Source organism: Phlebotomus papatasi, chromosome 1, assembly GCF_024763615.1.
Source record: "Phlebotomus papatasi isolate M1 chromosome 1, Ppap_2.1, whole genome shotgun sequence".
Classification (NCBI taxonomy): domain Eukaryota; kingdom Metazoa; phylum Arthropoda; class Insecta; order Diptera; family Psychodidae; genus Phlebotomus; species Phlebotomus papatasi.
In genome coordinates, this window is record NC_077222.1 from 19,000,665 (window position 1) to 19,022,965 (window position 22,301).

At 35.1% G+C, this 22,301-nt stretch overlaps 3 protein-coding genes across 3 annotated transcripts in view; 1 reads left to right on the forward strand and 2 right to left on the reverse strand.

The window, feature by feature from the left end:
* Positions 1 to 3,440, reverse strand: part of LOC129798109 (guanine nucleotide exchange factor subunit Rich) — a 45,161-nt gene extending 41,721 nt beyond the window's left edge. The window contains exons 1-3 of the mRNA XM_055841088.1: positions 3,126 to 3,440; positions 2,957 to 3,064; positions 2,550 to 2,883 (exon numbers count right to left, since the gene is read on the reverse strand). Of these exons, the coding sequence (XP_055697063.1) occupies positions 2,550 to 2,883; positions 2,957 to 3,064; positions 3,126 to 3,269 (586 nt within the window). The 5' untranslated portion in view covers positions 3,270 to 3,440. The remainder of the gene's footprint in view (positions 1 to 2,549; positions 2,884 to 2,956; positions 3,065 to 3,125) is intronic.
* Positions 3,441 to 7,883: 4,443 nt separating this feature from the next.
* LOC129798125 (uncharacterized) lies at positions 7,884 to 8,922 on the forward strand. The gene is made up of 2 exons (XM_055841113.1): positions 7,884 to 8,153; positions 8,210 to 8,922. The coding sequence occupies exons 1-2, from the start codon at positions 8,000 to 8,002 to the stop codon at positions 8,818 to 8,820; spliced, it is 765 nt and encodes a 254-aa protein (XP_055697088.1). The 5' UTR covers positions 7,884 to 7,999; the 3' UTR covers positions 8,821 to 8,922.
* Positions 8,851 to 9,662, reverse strand: LOC129798127 (actin-related protein 2/3 complex subunit 4). The gene is made up of 2 exons (XM_055841116.1): positions 9,515 to 9,662; positions 8,851 to 9,457 (listed from the first exon to the last, which is right to left on the reverse strand). Exons 1-2 carry the CDS (start codon positions 9,546 to 9,548, stop codon positions 8,985 to 8,987), a joined length of 507 nt encoding a protein of 168 aa, XP_055697091.1. The 5' UTR covers positions 9,549 to 9,662; the 3' UTR covers positions 8,851 to 8,984.
* Positions 9,663 to 22,301: the final 12,639 nt, after the last annotated feature.

Consider the following 22,301-nt stretch of genomic DNA (forward strand, 5'->3'; position numbering starts at 1 on the left):
AAAGTCAAGGAGCTGACGGAATGACAGGAAGACCGAATTCAGCATTTTGTAAGGACATGAAGAAGGAATAGCTGGTGAAGCAATGAAGGAAGATAGCAGAAAGCTTAAAGTTTCAGCTTTTTTTCTTATTTTCTTCTAAGTCTGTTCATGATCGTGTTCCCGGAACAGCAAATTTTCTATTTCAATCTCTCATAAAAATTGTCTCCTTTTACAGATTCGCTCATCATCATCAACATCATCAACAAAATAAAATCATCCCTAGTACTCGGCTTGAGACATCATCTGATGAAAATGGAAAAAAAATGAAGGAGCGAGAAAAAATTTCTATTTTGTGAAAATATTTGAAATAAAATTACACGTTGGAAATTACAAGTTTTTGTATTTTACACGCACCACTTTACACAGAATTCTATAGATTACACGCGGGAAATTACACGTTTCAAAAATTAGACGTTTGTCGAAATTACTAATTAATTAATTTTCCTTCGGTGTTTTTCATGAAAATTGATTAGTTTTCATTAAAGATTGTTTCTGTTTATGTTAATAGTGAATCAATCTTTAAATTTCGGGTGAAATTTCCTATCTGGATCCTGTATTACGCGTAAAAAAGTATATACTTTGTAAGCGTCTCTCCGGTGAGGTAGTGTTGCTTATTCCGGCAACATCTTTTGCTTTCCTAAATTTCTTATTCATTTTGTGTTTTTTTTTTCAATTTCTGAGTTCTACAATGTCCAGAGAAAAAACCATCGCTTCTATGAAAAATATGATGTGAAAAAGTAATTGGAAGAGTTCAGGAAGTGCAAATTGCTACGGGAATCTGCGCGTAAATTTGAAATGCTACTCTTCAGGTCTTCAGGACAAATTACACGGAAGATCTCAGGGCTTATGGGTCATATAAACGTATTAAACTAAATCTTAATTTCGTTCCGTTTGACGTTTTAAAATTTTCTATCCTATCTATTTAAAAGGTGGCCGGTATTTCACTCAAAGTGGCCGGAATACTACCCAATGTCCATATTTTTATTAATTTTTCAATATTTTAGTAAGTGATTTAAAGAAAACAAAGATGATAAATTAGTTTTCAAGGTTCCATACAACCCTCCCGAGAAGGAAGTAACAAAAAATATCAATATTAATTAAAAATATTGCATTTCAAACTTAGGACTTCGGTGATTATATGCAACTACAGTAGACTCTCGCAAATTCGGCTCTTTTAGGATCGGGCTACTTTTTAATTCGGGCAGCGGTTACATTTGAAAAAAGTTTGTTGTCATTTTTCAAGTTTGATTATGATTATCAAATGAATCAAATATGCTAAAATTTGGCATGGTTTGTCTTAGTTTTGATGTGATTTTGCATTATTAAGGGATTTTCATGCAATTTACGATATATCAGTGTGTAAACTCAATATCTATATGCAGATGAATAAAAAATCGTTGCATTTCAAAAAGTTTGTCGCCCGAATTTCTCTCTAATTCGGCTGACATTTCGATCCCATATGCCCGAATTTGAGAGAGTCTACTGTATGCCGAAATTTGGCTCACTTACCCTAACATTCAAGCGTATTTAAAAAAGGAATTGATAAATAAACTCCGAAAAGTAGACAAACTTGCTTAATTGTATGTTCACAATCTCGTCAGATGCATAATCCCAAAGTGCATTAATGCCGGGACTGAATGCTATAGAGTAAGTGTGCCAAATTTCGGCATAGTTGCATGCAAGCGTCAAAGTATCAAGTTTGAAATGTAATATTTTAAATACAAATTGATTTTTTTTAATTCTTTCTTCTGAAAGAGTGTTGCTTGGAACCTTGTAAAGAGTTTACCGTCTTTATTTACTCTAAAATCATTCTTAATACATTTTAAAATGAATAAAAATATAGACATAGCTTTGGTGCCCTATTTCGGCCACCTTCATTCTCATATTTCCTGCCCTTCGGGAATTCTTCCAATATCTTTTTCACATTATCTTGTTCGTCGAAGCGACATTTTTTGTTAGTTTTTGCATTGTATAATCTTTGGAGTATGTAAAACAAAAAATTCATGGAAATTCGAGGAACAGAAAAGGTGGCCGAAATTGCAAGCTGGCCGGAATTTGGCACACTTACCCTAAATGCCCAAAAATCGTTAAATATTCTGGGCAGGGGAATCAATAAATCAGTCAGTCATCATCTTGACATTTCCCGTTTTTAAAAAAAAAAAAAATGTGATTTTTTTTTAGTTTTTTACTAATCACAATAAAAAAATTCTCAATATAAAAATAAGGTAATATGAAAGAAGGGAAAGTGTCTCGGATGAAGGGGAAATGGTGTGTTGTACGAAATATATTGGTTTTTGTATTGGGTAAATTTCTTATTTCAGACAATTCCCGAATTAAATGGACAGTAATTCCTCTGTATTGTCTTTGTATGCAAATAATATGGCTTCAATGAACTATAAACTATTTTTATAAAATTCCATTCTGAGAATTCCCGTTGTTTAGTGTCTCGCGGGAATTTGAGGCAAAATAGAATTAAGAATTGACCTAAAACGTAAAAGATATTCACTCACCATAGCTAACTTGTTGATTCACACTAAAGGGAATGCGTTTGAGATCCAGTGAGAAATCGCGCTCCTCCACTCCATCCCAGCGTATCCGTAGCACCTTTCCTGCCTTCGTGGCCACCATCATCTGCGAGATGCTGACGCAGGAGATGCAGGTGACAGGCACAAAGAGTGGTACCTCGTGAGACAGTGCCAGCATGAGACAAGGAATGGTCTCCTTGACAAACAGCTCAGCACTGTCTCGACGGAGGTTCTGAAATGGGGAATCAATCTGATTGTAGATTCCTTTGGGTGTGTCAACCACTCCCAAGGAATATAGCAACAGGGTTCCCTCTTCCGTCTGCAAGAGACACCAAGAGAGAAATTCGGTCAGGTGCTAGTGGATGTGTAAGACAAAGCACTTCCGGACTCACCACAACCACAAGCATGCTGGAATCTGGCTTCCACTCCACCAACATGTTCCGCCCATGTTTTTCTATCGATTTTGCACTCCGTCGATGGCAGACAATTGGCACACATGGCTGAAAAAGGGGGCCAAGGGGTTACCCATGGGAGATATTTGGTGTATGGACAACAACAGACCTTTGTGTACCAGATTCTCAGGCTGTCTTCCGTGAGAATGGCAAAGAGAATCTTAACTCGGTCACAACAAATCTTCAGCAATTGACAACTATCTCCCGTTTCCGCGATATCGAGTATTTTAGGCCAGCCAACCGGAAAATACATTGTCGCGATTGTTCACAAACACTTTTCACTGATATTTATTGCAGGGACATCACATCTTTTTCATTCCAAACTGCATGAAAAAACGCACGGAAAAATTATTTTTATTGACGACTTGATTTCTCCAACATGTCACATACACAAAAAACAATACTGAAGTTTGCACAACGGCTTACTGTTTTTAAAAAATGGCAGTTATTTAATTGAAGGTTGGCTGCAAACCCTAGAGGCAGATTTTTATCCATACATATTTCTTGATGTTAAGCTAAAGGATTCGTAGAAAATTCATATAAGATTGAATTTGTAGCTTATTTAGAATAGTCTTCAGCTATTTAAATAGTAACTTTTGTGATAAAAATCAAAAAAATGAACAAAAACAAAAAACAAAATAGCAAGGCTACCAATATTCAAATATCAAAACGTGCACCCATTTAAATTTTAAGAGGGAAATTCCCCCTCTTAAATTAAGAGAACGCAAAACCACCCGGCTCCAACAGCCAAAAGTAACAAAATGTTAACGCGTTAACTCTTTCGCGCCACACTTTTATTCAGCAGATGAATTCATGTAAAATTGAGTTTTTCCTAATGCTTTATGATTAAATATTATAGTTCAGAGAAGAAAGAAATTTTCCATTGCGTGTAAACTCGGAAAAACCCTGGGTCATATAAGACCCTATTGTCCTCAAGGGAAGTGTACATACCATTTTCAAAATCTATATCACGGGCTTTTTAAGAGTTTTTTTTGCTTGAAGTTATTAACTTGGCCAAAACCATGGCAAACTGGATTATTTTGATGAACACTGTACTTCTGGTGTTCAAGGAATCTTCCTGGTAATCCCTTAAACAGTCTCTGTCACAATATTTTGAGTGGTATTTGGCAAAAATAAACTTATCCACATATTTATTCACACACAATACAATTGCACAATATGAGACGCTTGCAAAATACTCTAAAATATTGCAAAATATGTTATACAATAGAGTCTCGCTATAGTCCATATTTGGTTTCAAATTTGACACTTGGGTCGCACTATAGTCCATGTAATATTTTAAAATTATCAACGATTTTTAGTATTGAAATTGCTCGACGGCTTCCACTTTCTTTGCGATTGTGGTACTTGTCCTCGCTCTCTTCATTATGGATTACAATTATCACAACTACTCAATAATATTTGCCAAAAGTATTAAAATAATTATGCATGTCGCATACTAAAAAACATAACCTAACTTAAAATCAGTGTTTTGAAATCAACGGTCGATAAATTGTGGACTATAGAGCGATGGCCTATAGCGAGACTCTACTGTAATTCATCAGATATAAGATGAAATGTCCAGGAGCAAGATGTCCCGCGTGCATTTCACAAAGAAAAACAATGTCCCAACTACATTTCGCTATAGGTTTGGGACGAAAACACGGCTTCCCTTGGGGACAATAGGGTCATATATGACCCGGAAAATTCTACACGCTTTTCTGGAAAATTGAGAGTATTATATATAATTCTTTATTAGCGTCCATTATGGATCTTTTAGAAAATACATTAGTTCTTACACTGATAACATCGGTATTTTTGTTTGACTCCAAACTTCACAAATATTCTTAGTTTCTTCTATACTACTCTTTTATTTCTTTTACAAAATCCTTGTATTATGTTCTAATCGCTATAACTTTAAAATTTTCATCGGTCGAACCTCCGTACTTTTCTGTTTGCTCCACATCGGTATAGCCTGTCTTTATTTTTCTTTCCCAATATTCTCTGTGAGTAGTTTATTATATCAAAATATGCAATATACAATCTTTGGATATTCTATTTTGTGTTTCTAAAGAACTTTTTGCTGAAAAAAATAAATGAATATAAAAAAATTTGAAAAGGAAAAGTCATTTCACAAAGTTCTAAATTCGTGACTTTTGATCTCAAATTTTTTTTTTTCTTGAATATCTGGAGTCTTGAGAAAATTAGCCAAGAATCTTACATCCTTCTATTATGATGTCGTGCACAAACTGATAGATTTCAATTAATGTAAATACCCAGCGAGCACAGTTAGCAGAATAAAACAGGATTTTCAGCATTTTTTTGCTGAATCGGTGTGCTGGCTAATCAGCAGCTCTCGAACAAAAAGTGCTAAGCAAATACATGAAAATGGCACTGTTTAGCGCTCGCAGCGGATGATGGCAGAACTAAACACTGCCGGTATATGGCGCCGGGAAGCACTTAGCAGAAAATTTTCTCTTTCATTTTTTTTCTTTTTCTCTCAAAATGTCAAAATAGACTTGGAAATGTCTCTGAAATTATTTATCAACTGGGGGATATTATAATCACGATTTTTATTACTTATATTATTATAGGAATTATGCTGCGGTATGCTGTCTATAGAGAATGGTCAAATAGGAGTATTAAACATACTCCCGACCAAAAATGTTGCATTTTTTAGTGAATTGCGTCATTATTTTCCCGAGAAAAAAAATTATTTTTTTCTGAGGAAATATTCAGTCGGGGGTTATAAAATTATTCATTATTTATGAAAAATATGTTATTTCTTTTGCAAAAAGCATATTTTCCTCAATTTTCGCAATTAAATATTGGCATCTTTCCTGGAACAGCCATTGATGTATTATGCTCACAGTCGGTCACAACTATTGTAATTGATCTTGAAACAGGATTTTTCTACTTTTTTAACTTTTTATGGTAAATAAAGTTGCAGATGCATTTAAAAAAATCCATTTAAAAGTTGTGACTCCCCCACTTAACTCTTTCGCCTCTTTTCGGAATCTGATTACTCAAAGCAGCATATGAATACTCTGTGGAAAACAATGTTTTTTTTTAATTATTCAGAACTGATAAAAATCCGATTCTTGTGAATGATTACAAACTATAAGGATGTCTATATGTAAAATACTTTTTGTAGGACCTCAATTAATTTCTGAGCTAAGATATTTTTGATTTAAAAAAAAAAGTGAAATTGGCTTGCAGCATTATGCTGCGGTCCGGAAAGAGTTAATGAGTTCAATGATGTCTTTAAAAATACTACAAAAAATTTTCTATGCATACTACAAAACAAAATATAATTGTTTTATCACAATTTAAGTTGAAAAATTTACATAAAAACGTTTTTGTTTGCTGCGGCGAATGCGGAAAATATATATTTTTTATGTTATAAAATGTTTTATATTTTACAAGTGAAGTAAATGTATGATCCGTGCACGATGCATATGCATAATGTATATGCTGCATTTTTCTATTTATAAATTTTCGATTGTAAATTTTCTAAAGCGCATTTTTGCGCAAAAAACTACTCTTATTATCGTGGTAAAATAACAAACCAATAATTATCGTTTTTTAATACTGTACGTATTTTTTTTTAAATGAAAAATTTGTTTAGTTCGATTATTCAATTTTTAAATTAAAATGATATGCATTTATATTTTTTAGAAGAGAGTTTTTAAATACCTTTGAAGTCAGGAAAATATGCTAATTTGTTGGAAATCATTACAAATAATTTTGAATAGACTGTGTATACCCTTAAATAAAAATGATAGAGGCTCTAAATTCTATATGTTCTTGATCTTCTTAGTATTTCCATGAGGTTCCGAAGTTTTTTCAATATTTCTCGAATTTAGATTCATTAAATAAAAAAATATCTTGAGAATTCCCAAGAATTTCTTGGGTTATTAATTTTCTAAAATCACAGCGGACAAGAATTCTTAGCAATGCAATTTTAATTTAGGTGTAGTATATTTTTTTATAAATGAATTCACAATATTTTTTGATAAAATTAGACAAAAAAATTAAATTTATTGGTCGGAAAAGGTTTAAGAATACATATTATTCAAAATATATTATAAATATAATTTTTTAAAATTTGTGTGAATTTTAAATTTTTTGCTTTATTTTTTAATGTCAAATGTGATTATTGTAAGAATCATAAAATTGTAATAATGGAAAGGGCTAACCTTAGCTTCTACTCAAACTCACCAAAGACAAAAACCAAGTGCATTAAAGTCTTTCACTCGATTGGGGAAAAAGAATAACTTTGACTACAGTAGAGTCTCCTAAATTCGAACGCTCGGGGGGTATTTTTGACATTTCTCTCCTCTCAAATTCGAACGATTTTTTCAAAACTAACGAAATTTGTGTGAGATTAAATTGTACTTTGAATCAAATTTTCGTACTTTCTCGCAAGTTTTAGTGGTAACATACTTCCTTTTCATTTTATACGACAATAATGTATGTAAATATTCAGGAAGAAGCACATAAATATGATTTTCATTCATCCAGAATACGAACTTTCTAACATAACCTCACAATTGACATTTTGAATCCAAACGGCGTTCGAATTTGAGAGATTTAGATTTGAGAGACTCTACTGTAATTGCCACTGCGATCGCTAGTGTAACTTCGAGGTCAGCAGAGCTCAGCTGAAAAAATATATGTTTTCAGCTGATTTGAAAAAGCTTAGCATTTGGTGCTCGCTGGGTAGTCAAAAAAAAATTGTTTTTTCCCCGGGTCATATATGACCCTAATGACGCGAAAGAGTTAACAACTAGCAGCTAGTTGTTAACACTATGTTGGCCGGGTAGTTTTGTTAACACTGTGTTGGCCGGGAACCCGCTCAAATATTAAGAGGGAAATCCCCCCTCTTAAGTTAAGAGAAAGCAAAACCAATTGCATTCTGACGTGAAGGAAAATAATAATAACAAAATTTTTGCTGTTTATCCGTTTGTGGCGCATCTCAAAATGGTTCGGCACAGGGAACACCAGGAGAATGTGCGCCTAGTGAGATTGGTGAAGGCAAATCCCTGCCTATATGACTTTGGGATGTCAGAATACTCAGACCGAGAGCATATTGAGAAGGTCTGGAAGAAAATTGCTGAAGAAATGGGCGACAATCGTAAGGAATTGGGGGTTTTCTGTCCATCCGGAGGGAGTTAAATGTTTGTTTTTCAGCTCAAAATATTCGGGACAAGTGGCGGAATCTGCGGACAGTATTCCTGCGAAAGCTGAAAGCAGAACAGAATGGGCAGAAGCTGAAATGCAGATACTATCTCATGGATGAGATGAAGTTCATCATGCCGTTCGTCAAGATGACAGTCCCGTACCAGCTTACGGCGAAAAATGCCCTGGAGGAGGAGGAGAACACATCGACGAAGAATACAGATGAAGATGAGGATTCACCTGGTGGTGGCGGGAAGCGTAGGATTCTGCGTGGGAGGCGCGTGAAGCCAGATCCGGTGGAAGAACAGCGAGATTGTGAGGAGTATGAAGTTGTGCTGGATGATTCCTTCACCCAGGCCACTTCAGCGGGAGACACGGAGAAGAAACGCCTGATCCGGAGTCTCATTCAGGAGATAGATACAGACAATGAGACCTATTCCATCAACTACGGCGAAGTGAAGACCCAAAAGAGGAAATACTCAGCATCTGAGACGGACAATCCCCGGAAGATGTTTCTCCTGAGCCTTCTGCCCGAGATGGAACAGATGACGGACAAACAAATGAGTGGATTCAGACGCAAAGTTCTCGCCCTCCTAGATGACATTCTCTACGGAGATGAGTAGCTCATGGCAGGTAAAAAAAAAATTCCTGGATTTAATTTCTAAGTTTTAAATCTCGATTTAATTTAATGTAGAATCAAAAAAAAATACCAATACAAAAGAAAAGTTTTTTTGTGGAATACAAGGAAATGCTGTCAAGGAGACACTTTCAGGAGTCTGTCCAAGTTTTAAAATCGCTTTAGGAACTCCTCAGAGCAGATCCTAGCCCTAGCATTAACGGCCAGCTTCATTTCGCTGATTTCCTTGTCGATTTCCTCCATGAAGTGAATGACAAAGTCTACGAGTTTGTGCTTATACATTTGCTCAGTGTGGAAATTTGTTATCAGAAAGCTGATATCGTAGCCATCGATGGGTTTCCGGCGGAGTATGATAAAATTCTCCGCTCGCATCATCATGAAACGCGTGAATTTGTGGCAGAGAATCTTCTCAATTTCATCTGCCTGCTTCACGGCAATGCTAATCCGAACGGAATTGACACTGGTCTCAATCAGAACACGTTCCTTCTCATTCCGGGAGATGACAACGGGTGTCAGGAGCAGTTCTTTGCTGCTCTTCACCTCGACTTCGGGTTTATTGTGCCTCTCCACGACTTGCGAGGAGAAATTGGACAGGCACATAGCCGCAGTTAAAGTGTGACGAACTGCACATTAAAAGGGTATTAGCTTGATTCCCATCCAAAGAAGGAAACTAGACTCACCGGCAGTCAAATAGGGCTTCAGTGTGGCAGCCATTGGGGTGTCTTTGGGGCCTTTTCACGCACTTTTCCTACACCACACCTAGAAATACGCGATTAATCTTCGTAGGAGGTTGTCAAATATCCCATGAATGAATAACGATTAGGGTTTGCTCACATTGAAAATTTCATACATTTCACCCGGCTTTCTTCTTATAATTTTTTAACTAGAAATTATTCTGATAAATCATTTTCTCTATGACAGCAAATTTACAAAAAGGAAAAAGAAAACCTAATGCATAAAACTAAATAGATGAAACAAATTTAATAGAAAAGTTAACATAAAATTGAAATTTTCATGAAATTTATACTAATTGAAAGCATAATTTTACTTTCCACTCTTCCAACATAGATGGCACTATTCAATAACAGATAAAAGATGGCACTGCCTGGACTTTATTTGAGGAGTTGCCGCCAAAATAAGATCACCGAACCGTTGCAATTTTGATAGCCACAATTATTTAAAACAAAGGTGCCCAAGAAAAAAGCCGAAGTAAATTTAGGGTTGCCTTTGGAAAAAAAATTAAAAAACTCACCAAAGTAACGAAAAATGAAGTTAATAAAATACTTGATATTTTATTTAAAACGGAGAATTCTGGTTTGAAATAGTATTATATTAAGGAGAAATGGACTAAGGAATCGAATTTTATCGGATATGTTGCTGGAAACTTGTTAATTTTCATTTTAGCGAGTGTGCTTTTTATGGAGTACAAACTTGATCGGACTTCAGAAACAAATTGCTTTTTGATAATAACTCTTATATCAGAAAATTATTTATTTTTTTACGGTTGCGAATTGCTACCTCTGATGTGCTGTCCGGTCCGAATTAAATAGTTTTTAATAAATTTACATTTGCAAATTTTGCGGTGGTGAATTTACAGTGGTGAAATTTTTCAAAATTTAACCCGGCGGGACTACACTTTGACAGGCATTTTGAATCGCTGATTTGTACCACTAACTCGTAGGCAAATTATATAACATGATGCTTTTACTATTAAAATTCATAAATTTATTCAATTTTTAAAAGTTTTAATAATAGCATTGTCTATTTTCAACTGACATTACATGGTTGAGAAAGAAATTTCAAATTTGATATTTTTAGACTAAATTCAGAGTATAAATACCATATTTTTGATCTATTGGTCATCACGAATAAGCGTAATATAGCAATTTAATCTAAAAGGAAATGTTATAAACAATAGAATTCATAGAATCGATAGAAAAATCATTAGCTTTGTGTCCCTAATAACAATAAGTAAATGAACTTATACTATCCAAAGAATTAAATTAAATAATATCCGTTTTGGCCAGCGCATAATAATTTTTGTTTATAAACATGTTTTCAAAATTTACCATGAGAATGAGCGAGATGACTAGACCTAAATATCACTCACTTTCATTGAAATGTCGAAAATATGTTTTCTAAACAAAGGTTGTTGTGCGTTGGGCACTTACTTTCGAGGTTCAGAAAATAATTTACACTTATAAATTGGTTTAATGAAAATAAACTGTTCCTATATAACAGAGGTGTGCAAGAAACGTTTGAAACCGAAAAAATGCCACATGAAACTTGTACGTTAATGATCAAAACGCTACCTGAACAAAACTTATTTTGACGTTTATTCGGTTTCAAACGATTTTTGCACACCCCTGCTATATGATATTTTGTTTAATCATTATCAGTTTTGTATATTAAAAATAAACATTTTTCTAAGGTATAATCAGGGTCTAAATAAAATCTCACTGTTATATTGAATCTCTATTAAAAGTAGTTTATTTGTAATACGGTGGTACAATTTTATGTTTTTATTTTTATATTTTCAATTTATATTTAACTTGTTCCTTTAAATTAAAACACATTTTGATCCATCGATCCATCCATTGAGATTCAAAGTTTTTTACCTTCTTTGCAAAACTTTGTTTTTCTTCTGCTGAAGTACTTGCAGTCAGTGTAGAAGGCGTTCAGTATGAGGTTTCGATATTATAATCTTTCAAATGACTTTTTTTTAGATGTTTAGAGCAGAAGTGCCATCCAAATTCATGCCCAAAATATTTTTTAGTCCAGTTGCAACCGTTATGTCTCTTCTAAATTCGTCTCCAAATCGAGTTTCTCTTCCAAATTTGAAAAGAGACAAAAGTTTCTTGTCAAAATTAGTAGAAAAGTTGATTTTTTATCAAAATTTGTTTTCTCCTCACTTTTCGGGTATTCCTTGACACTCTCCAACTTCCTATAAATATTATACAGGTAAGTTAATTATTCTCAAAATTATAGGGGTTTCAAATCTTAAATTTAAATTTTCCAATGGTACTCAATAAGTGGAGTAAGCAAAAGGATACACTAGATTTGCATCTAAAAATATCCAACACAAACTTTTTGAAACCTATATTCATATTTTGGACTTAACTCAATTCAATTCAATTCACTTATGAAAAATAGTTTTAAAATGTCATTTGAGAGTAATTACATAAAATTCACATAAACAGTCGATACAACTTTTTGTAAACCAATTACTAGCTATAAACCATTCTCGGTAAAACGTAAGAAAGCATATCATGTCCAATTTTCGATTTATCTCTGACTAACAAGGGATGTTCTCGGACTCATTATCGAGTTCATTGATGAAACTTTGCATATTACCTAATTTGGGCATGCCAAATTCAATGGTGATAGTAAAAAACTTCGATAGGCATCGATACCCCCGCTACAGGGGGTGGGGTTGGGGTTCAAAATTCACATTTTTGGCTCTAGCAGCCAGAGGGTTGGAAATAGCGACTTGGGGTCTTCGGGTGACCCCCCCATAACTTGACCTTGGGAATCTAAATATGACCTTCATTTTCCACCCACCCCTCCCCTTCTCTTAAAAAACGTGTTTTTTGGGATATTTCGAAAACTACTCATCCGATAGTTTTCATTGTCGGATATGTTTTAGATGTCGTCCAGATGGATATTTCGTCCATACATACCAATGACCTTGAAATATTCCTTCATGTCATTTTTCAAGGTCAAATGTATTACGCTTAAAATATTCATTTTTTTCAATCAATTTTATCAAAGTATGATTTCTTAATAACACTAATTTATTGAATAATGAATATAAACCTCTTTAAGCCACTTTAATGCCATTGACACGTTTTTGACATTTATGTATACTTCAATTTTTAAAATATCATTTTAAAAATACTTTATGTCAACCAAATTCTAATATTGGGCATTGACTGTTTTCCTGAAGTAAGACATTAAGGTAATGAAATTTTCATGAAATTTGTGAAATTTATGAAATTTTATGAAAGTTATGAAAATTTACTGGATTATGTTTTAACGATTGTTGATCAATAATTTTAATTTTATAACAAGGATTATAATATGTAAATGAAATGAAATCTCACATATTAGAAGAAAAACAACATCTATAACGACAATTATGTATTGAATTTCAAGTATATAAAGACCTACATGCAATAATGAACAAAAAATGTTATTTTATGGCAGGCTTCACTTACAAAAAAAATATTTTAAAGTCACACAAGACATCTTTAGAAAAACTACGCAGATCAATCATAAAACGGTAAAAAGTATATTTAGAACATGTACAGTTCAAGTATAAAACGATAAACCCTGTGCTACAAATAGCTGAAGTATAAACTGGTTAAAGAAAATGCTAAAAATACGCACAGTTCAATCATAAAACGGTAACTGTGCTTAAAATCACGCACATCAAAATCATAAAACGGTAAATGTGCTTAAAATCATGCACATCTCAATCATAAAACGGTAAATGCTCTTAAAATCACGCACAGATCAATCATAAAACGGCCAAGATTGCGCTTAAAATCACGCACAGTTCAATCATAAAACGGTAAATGAGCATAAGATCACGCACATTTTGATTATAAAACGGTAAATGTGCTTAAAATCACGCGCAGTTCTATCATTAAACGCTAAATGAGCTTAAAATCACGCACAGCTGAATCATAAAACGGCTAAGATTGCGCTCAATATCACGCACAGATCAATCATAAAACGGTTAAGATTGCGCTTAAAATCACGCACAGATCAATCATAAAACGATTAAGATTGCGTTTAAAATCACGCACAGCTTAATCATAAAACGATAAATGCGCTCAAAATCACGCACAGCTGAATCATAAAACGGATAAGATTGCGCTTAAAATCACGCACAGCTCAATCATAAAACGGTATATGCGCTTAAAATCACGCACAGCTCAATCATAAAACGGTAAATGAGCATAAGATCACGCACATCTTGATTATAAAACGGTAAATGCGCTTAAAATCACGCACAGTTCAATCATAAAACGGTCAACATTGCGCTTAAAATCACGCACAGTTCAATCATTAAACTGTAAATGAGCATAAAATCACGCACAGCTGAATCATAAAACGGCTAAGATTGCGCTCAATATCACGCACAGATCAATCATAAAACGGTTAAGATTGCGCTTAAAATCACGCACAGATCAATCATAAAACGGTATATGCGCTTAAAATCACGCAAAGTTCAATCATAAAACCGTAAATGAGCATAAGATCACGCACATCTTGATTATAAAACGGTAAATGTGCTTAAAATAACGCACATTTCTATCATAAAACGGTAAATGCACTTAAAATCACGCACAGTTCAATCATAAAACGCTAAATGAGCATAAGATCACGCACATCTTGATTATAAAACAGTAAATTCGCTTAAAATCACTTGCAGTTCTATCATTAAACGGTAAATGAGCTTAAAATTACGCACAGCTGAATCATGAAACAGCTAAGATTGCGCTGAATATCACGCACAGAACAATCATAAAACGGTTAAGATTGCGCTCAAAATCACGCACAGCTGAATCATAAAACGGATAAGATTGCGCTTAAAATCACGCACAGCTCGATCATAAAACGGTATATGCGCTTAAAATCACGCACAGTTCAATCATAAAACGGTAAATGAGCATAAGATCACGCACATCTTGATTACAAAACGGTAAATGCGCGTAAAATAACGCACAGCTGAATCATAAAACGGTTACGATTGCGCTTAAAATCACGCACAGCTGAATCATAAAACAGTAAATGAGCATAAGATCACGCACATCTTGATCATGAAACGGTAAATGTGCTTAAAATAACGCACAGTTCTATCATAAAACGGTAAATGCGCTTAAAATCACGCACAGTTCTATCATAAAACGGTAAATGAGCATAAGATCACTCACATCTTGATTACAAAACGGTAAATGCGCTTAAAGTCACGCACAGCTCGATCACAAAACGGTAAATGCGCTTAAAATCACGCAAAGCTGAATCATAAAACGACAAATGCGCTCAAAATCACGCACAGTTCTATCATAAAACGGTAAATGAGCATAAGATCACTCACATCTTGATTACAAAACGGTAAATGCGCTTAAAATCACGCACAGCTAGATCACAAAACGGTAAATGCGCTTAAAATCACGCACAGCTGAATCATAAAACGACAAATGCGCTCAAAATCACGCACAGCTAGATCACAAAACCGTAAATGCGCTTAAAATTACGCACAGCTGGATCATAAAATGGTTAAGATTGCGCTTAAAATCACGCACAGCTAGATCACAAAACGGTAAATGCGCTTAAAATCACGCACAGCTGAACCATAAAACGGTTAACATTGCGCTTAAACTCACGCACAGTTCGATCATAAAACCGTAAATGTGCATGAAATCACGCACAGGTTGGACATAATACGGCAAATGCGCTTAAAATCATGTACAGGTCGATCATAAAACGATAAATGCGCTTTAAATCACGCACAGCTAAATCATGAAACGGTTAAGATTGCGTTTGAAATCACGCACAGTTCAATCATAAAACGGTTGAGATTGCGCTTAAAATCACGCACAGATAAATCATAAAACGGTAAATGCACTTAAAATCACGCACAGTTCTATTATAAAACGGTAAATGCGCTTAAAGTCACGCACAGTTCAATCATAAAACGGTGAATGCGCTTGAAATTACGCACAGTTCGATAATAAAACGGTGAATGCGCTTAAAATTATGGCATTTTTTATGCGAAATCCTAAGCGTTTTATGATTAAACTGTGCGTGATTTTAAGCGAACTTGATCTTTTATGATCGACTTGTGTTTGTTTTTGAGCGTATTTACCGTTTTGATATTGATCTGTGCGTGATTTTAAGCGTACTCTTGACCGTTTTGTGATCTGTGCGTGACTTTGACCGTATTTACCGTTTTATGATTGAACTGTGCGTGATTTTAAGCGCATTTACCGTTTTGTGATCGAGCTGTGCGTGATTTTAAGCGCAATCTTAGCCGTTTTATGATTCAGCTGTGCGTGATTTTACGCGCATTTACCGTTTTGTAATCAAGATGTGCGTGATCTTATGCTCATTTACCGTTTTATGATTGAACTGTGCGTGATTTTAAGCGCAATCTTGGCCGTTTTATGATTGATCTGTGCGTGATTTTAAGAGCATTTACCGTTTTATGATTGATCTGTGCGTGATTTTAAGCGCATTTACCGTTTTATGATAGAACTGTGCGTTATTTTAAGCACATTCACCGTTTTATGATCAAGATGTGCGTGATCTTATGCTCATTTAGCGTTTTATGATTGAACTGTGCGTGATTTTAAGCACATTTACCTTTTTATGATTCAGCTGTGCGTGATTTTAAGCGAATTTACTGTTTTATAATCAAGATGTGCGTGATCTTATGCTCATTTAGCGTTTTATGATTGAACTGTGCGTGATTTTAAGTGCATTTACCGTTTTATGATAGAACTGTGCGTTATTTTAAGCGCATATACCGTTTTATGATCGAACTGTGCGTGATTTTAAGCGCAATCTTATACGTTTTATGATTCAGCTGTGCGTGATTTTAAGCGCAATCTTAACCGTTTTATGATCCAGCTGTGCGTAATTTTAAGCGCATTTACGGTTTTATGATCTAGCTGTGCGTGATTTTAAGCGCAATCTTAACCGTTTTATGATTCAGCTGTGCGTGATTTTAAGCGTATTTACCGTTTTGTGATCGAGCTGTGCGTGATTTTAAGCGATATAGTCAAAGGCGGGATTTCGGTCTAATTTATGCTCTTCCATTTTACTTTATTGTTGCCGACGTTTCGATCCTGGATGGGATCTTCTTCAGGGCATCAAAGTATCAAGGAGAACAATTGTCAATTTCACATGAAACACTACTTCCTGATCTTGTACCTTTGAAGCTCTCTCACCCATCACCAGTTGAAGACCAGTTGAAGAACCAGCCTTTAACTGGTGATGATGGGTGAGAGAGCTTCAAAGGTACAAGATCAAGAAGTAGTGTTTCACGTGAACTTGCCAATTGTTCTCCTTGATACTTTGATGCCCTGAAGAAGATCCCATCCAGGATCGAAACTTCGGAAACAATAAAGTAAAATTGCAAAGCATAAATTAGACCGAAATCCCGCCGTTGACTAGATTGATACAATAAACGGTCGAAATCCATTAGAGTGATTTTAAGCGCAATCTCAACCGTTTTATGATTCAGCTGTGCGTGATTTTAAGCGCATTTACCGTTTTGTGATCGAGCTGTGCGTGATTTTAAGCGCAATCTTAACCGTTTTATGATTCAGCTGTGCGTGATTTAAAGCGCAATCTTAACCGTTTTATGATCTAGCTGTGCGTAATTTTAAGCGCATTTATCGTTTTATGATTAAGCTCTGCGTGATTTTAAACGCAATCTTAACCGTTTTATGATTCAACTGTGCGTGATTTTGAGCGCATTTATCGTTTTATGATTAGGCTGTGCGTGATTTTAAGCGCAATCTAAACCGTTTTATGATTCAGCTGTGCGTGATTTTAAGCGCAATCTTAACCGTTTTATGATCCAGCTGTGCGTAATTTTAAGCGCATTTACGGTTTTATGATCGAGCTGTGCGTGATTTTAACCCTCTAACGGGTAAGACCGCCTCCATGCGGTCTTCACAAAAATCACATTTACAGCGACAATAAAGGTTTTATTTATTTAAAAGTGCTATAGTGTCCTCGGTAATAGTCTTATAAACATCTTTTGAAAGTTTGAACTCATTTTGATTCTTCGTTTTGTTGCTATTCCCAGTTTTGTGTGACAGGTCAGAGAAAAAGCAAAAAAAAATATTAGTGCAAAAAAACTCATTTCCAATTTCCATAAAAATACCGATTTAAAGTTATCTGACTAAAATAAATTTATTTTTTACTGAAATATATGTCATTCTACTTTGTATATTTTATTTCAAAAAATTGAAAAAACTAAAAATGTGAATTTTAGAAGCAAAAAGAGTTTCAAATTTTTTTTATATTTTTTCACCTAGAGCCTATACTAAAAGAGACAATGAAGAATGGATGGTTTTTTCGACTTTATTGGATCATAATTATCCTAGAAAACATTGTTTTAGAACTTTTTTCGGCATATTAAAGAAAACACCGTTAGAGGGTTAAGCGCATTGTTAACCGTTTTACGATTCAGCTGTGCGTGATTTTAAGCGCATTTACGGTTTTGTGATCGAGCTGTGCGTGATTTTAAGCGCAATCTTAACTGTTTTATGATTCAGCTGTGCGCAATTTTAAGCGCATTTACGGTTTTATGATCTAGCTGTGCGTGATTTTGAGCACATTTGTCGTTTTATGATTCAGCTTTGCGTGATTTTAAGCGCATTTACCGTTTTGTGATCGAGCTGTGCGTGATTTTAAGCGCAATCTTAGCCGTTTTATGATTCAGCTGTGCGTGATTTTACGCGCATTTACCGTTTTGTAATCAAGATGTGCGTGATCTTATGCTCATTTACCGTTTTATGATAGAACTGTGCGTTATTTTAAGCACATTCACCGTTTTATGATCAAGATGTGCGTGATCTTATGCTCATTTAGCGTTTTATGATTGAACTGTGCGTGATTTTAAGCGCATTTACCTTTTTATGATTCAGCTGTGCGTGATTTTAAGCGCATTTACCGTTTTATAATCAAGATGTGCGTGATTTTAAGTGCATTTACCGTTTTATGATTGAACTGTGCGTGATTTTAAGCGCATATACCGTTTTATGATCGAACTGTGCGTGATTTTAAGCGCAATCTTATACGTTTTATGATTCAGCTGTGCGTGATTTTGAGCGCATTTATCGTTTTATGATTAAGCTGTGCGTGATTTTAAACGCAATTTTAATCGTTTTATGATTGATCTGTGCGTGATTTTAAGCGCAATCTTAACCGTTTTATGATTGATCTGTACGTGATATTGAGCGCAATCTTAGCTGTTTTATGATTCAGCTGTGCGTGATTTTAAGCGCAATCTTGACCGTTTTATGATTGATCTGTGCGTGATTTTAAGAGCATTTACCGTTTTATGATTGAGATGTGCGTGATTTTAAGCACATTTACCGTTTTATGATTTTGATGTGCGTGATTTTAAGCACAGTTACCGTTTTATGATTGAACTGTGCGTATTTTTGGCATTTTCTTTAACCAGTGTATACTTCAGCTATTTGTAGCACAGGGTTAATCGTTTTATACTTGAACTGTACATGTTCTAAATATACTTTTTACCGTTTTATGATTGATCTGCGTAGTTTTTCTAAAGATGTCTTGTGTGACTTTAAAATATTTTTTTTTTGTAAGTGAAGCCTGCCATAAAATAACATTTTTTGTTCATTATTGCATGTAGGTCTTTATATACTTGAAATTCAAATTGGTATGTATGGACGAAATATCCATCTGGACGACATCTAAAACATATCCGACAATGAAAACTATCGGATGAGTAGTTTTCGATCCGTGATCATTACCATTGAATTTGGCATGCCCAAATTAGGTAATATGCAAAGTTTCATCAATGAACTCGATAATGAGTCCGAGAACCTCCCTTGTGAGAGAAAAAATCCTATTTTATTAGGGAAATTCAGCTATAATAAACTCTTTCTGCTTTCAGATATTTAGATAAGGTATTTAGCTTAAATTCATAATTCAGCAAATAAAAATATTCTGAAATTGTATAACAAAATCTTGCAATTTCAGTATTATAATAAATTACTAAGAAAATCTCAAAAAAGAAAAATCTTAAGCTTAAAAACTTTCACCTTTTTCCATATTTCTGCTTTTTTGCTTTTTATCAAGATATAATTTGTTTGATAATAATTGAAATTAAACTATATAAATCAAAAACACTATTATGGTATTTTGAAATACAGTCATGAAAATTTCGAAGGCATTTTTCTCACAACAAAATAAACAGACACCGGCTAGCATATCTTGGCCAATTAAGATAAAGCTATATGTCCAAAATTTGCAAAATTTGAACTCTTCGGAGCCTTCGGAGGGTTGAAAATAAAGAGATCTGTATCGAAAATTTTATAGAAATCAAAAAATTTAGCGAAAAAATAGTAAGAAGTCCAAAACTTGTAGAAGTATGGAGAGAAAAGGGAGAATTACTTATATTCCTTAAAATAAATAACCAATTACTCACCTGTGGAAGCTTTGCGAGGATCCACTGCACCCTTTTACTATACAGCGCATACTTGATTCACTATTGCAAATAATTGCCAGACAATTGCCGCGAATTTTTGTTGAAAATATTATTGTTCAGTAATTTTAAAATTTGAACTGCCATGCTGTCACTGCATACTATGCATCCTTCTCTCTTGAAGTCTAATAATCTCAGTGAAATACACGTTTCTTCTCATTGTGTTAATTAAAGTGTTTTTACTGGATCGATCCGCACTCCACTCGATTAAATCAAATCTCAATAGGTTATGGGCCCAGTAGAGGCTGCAGTGTAGCGATTGATTCATTAAAAACCTTTGAATTATTGTGAAAATCGGACATTGAATAGTGTGGTTGCACACATAACCTCAAAGTTGTGGGGTCAAGTGGTTTTAGTGATTCTTGGGACTTTTCTGTGAAAAAGAACTCAGTATGGAGTTGGTGAAGAACATTAAACCATTGTCCGGTGAGGCAGAGTGGCCTATTTGGAGAAGAAAAATGTGTGATGTTCTTGATTACCATGCTGGAGCATTGGATGCCATTGAGGGGAAGCTGGAGTCTCCGGAAGCGCCTGGGGAAAAGGCTACAGAGGCAGAAATCAAGAAATATGAGGAGAAGCTTAGCTTCAATCGGAAGGCAAATAGTTTTGCCAAGTCAGTGATCACAAGTGCTTTGACTGATGATGTTTATCAGAAAGTGATGGAAAATAACACTGCGTGTGACATTTGGGCTGCATTGAGGAATCTGTTTGAGCCAAAATCCAAGGACCAACTCTTCAAAATCTGCAAAGATTTCTTTGCTTTCACTTGGCAATCAGGGAAAGATGTTTCCTCAAATGTTGCAAAGCTCAAAACTCTGTTTAATGAGCTGAATAATGGGCTTGAGTTGAGGAAAGAGCACAGATTGCCAGATTTGATGCTTGTGTGTAAAGTTTTAAATATTCTGCCGAATTCCTTCGATTCTTTTCAATCAAGTTGGCTGATGTTGACGAAAAATGAAGAGAAAACCATCGATGAGTTCACAACTCAATTGCTGATGTTTGAGAGAAGCTCACGGAGGGATGAGGGTCATGAGAAACTGGAAAATGACGCCTTAGCGGTAGACAAGCAGTCGAAAAAGGACGTGAAAGCAAAAGGCCCCAGGAAAAATGACGTTTGCAATTACTGCAAGAAGAAGGGGCATTGGGCTCGGGATTGCAAGAAGAAAATTGCCAAGGATTCTCAATCAAGATCAGGTGAGAGTGAATCTCTGATGATAATCAGCAATGAAATCAACGTTGCAGAGATGAATCCTGTTGATTGGTATATCGACAATGGGGCAACGACACATGTCACAAATACGGCGCAGTTTTTCACTGATTTCAAAACGTTTGATGACGATCGCTCGATCAGAGCAGCAGGGAAAGAGAGTCTCAAAGCTGTTGGTGAAGGGACAATACAAATCGAGTCAAATCAGAGGGTTTATCGATTGGAAAAAGTGTGGTATGTCCCTGACATCTCTCGAAATCTCTTTTCTGTTTTGGCAGCTCAAGACAGAAATAGGGAAAGCAAGTTTGAGTCTACAGGAACCAAATGTTGGTTGAAAATCCAGAATTCCGTGGCTGTTCGAGGATTCCGGGAGCACGGGGGATCTCTCTACAAGGCAGATTTCCAGCCGTTGATTCCGAAGAAGGAAGCAGAGGTCAATGTGGCTCTAGATGGTGAGTCGACATTGCAGCTTTATCATGAGAGATTCGGTCATCAAGACAAAAATCAGGTGAGAGATGTTTTGAATTCTTATGGTATTAAGATCAATTCAAATCAAGAGATGGGCTTGTGTGAGCCATGTGTGTACGGAAAAGCACACAGATTGCCCTTTGGTACCCGAAAGAAAGCCACAAGGCCTGGCCAGCTGATTTCAGCTGATGTGTGTGGACCTTTTGAAGAGTCTTTTTCTAAGAAGCGGTATTTGGTTGTGTTCAGAGATTGCTATACCAAATACAGATTTGCCTTTGTTGTTGCACGAAAATCCGAGGTGAAAGATGTCTTGGAAATCGTTATTGCTCAAGCAAAGCAACAAAATCACACGATTCAGGAATTCTTGAGCGATAATGGAGGGGAATTTGATAATTCTGAAGTTCGTGCTGTCCTCAACAAGAATGGTATTGTGCAAAGATTGACTGCTCCATACACTCCTGAGCAAAATGGCGGAAGTGAGAGGGAGAATAGGACAATTGTGGAGATGGCGAGAACCTTCAAATATTCGAGT

What these genes read in the sequence shown, in the direction of transcription:
- LOC129798125 (XM_055841113.1), top strand. Translation starts at nt 8,000, where the DNA reads ATGGTTCGGCACAGGGAACACCAGGAGAATGTGCGCCTAGTGAGATTG. An exon ending in TGAAGAAATGGGCGACAATC is followed by an intron (nt 8,154 to 8,209) that starts GTAAGGAATTGG and finishes TTTGTTTTTCAG; the next exon opens with CTCAAAATATTCGGGACAAG.
- LOC129798127 (XM_055841116.1), bottom strand. Translation starts at nt 9,548, where the DNA reads ATGGCTGCCACACTGAAGCCCTATTTGACTGCCG. An exon ending in GAAGCCCTATTTGACTGCCG is followed by an intron (nt 9,458 to 9,514) that starts GTGAGTCTAGTT and finishes TTTAATGTGCAG; the next exon opens with TTCGTCACACTTTAACTGCG.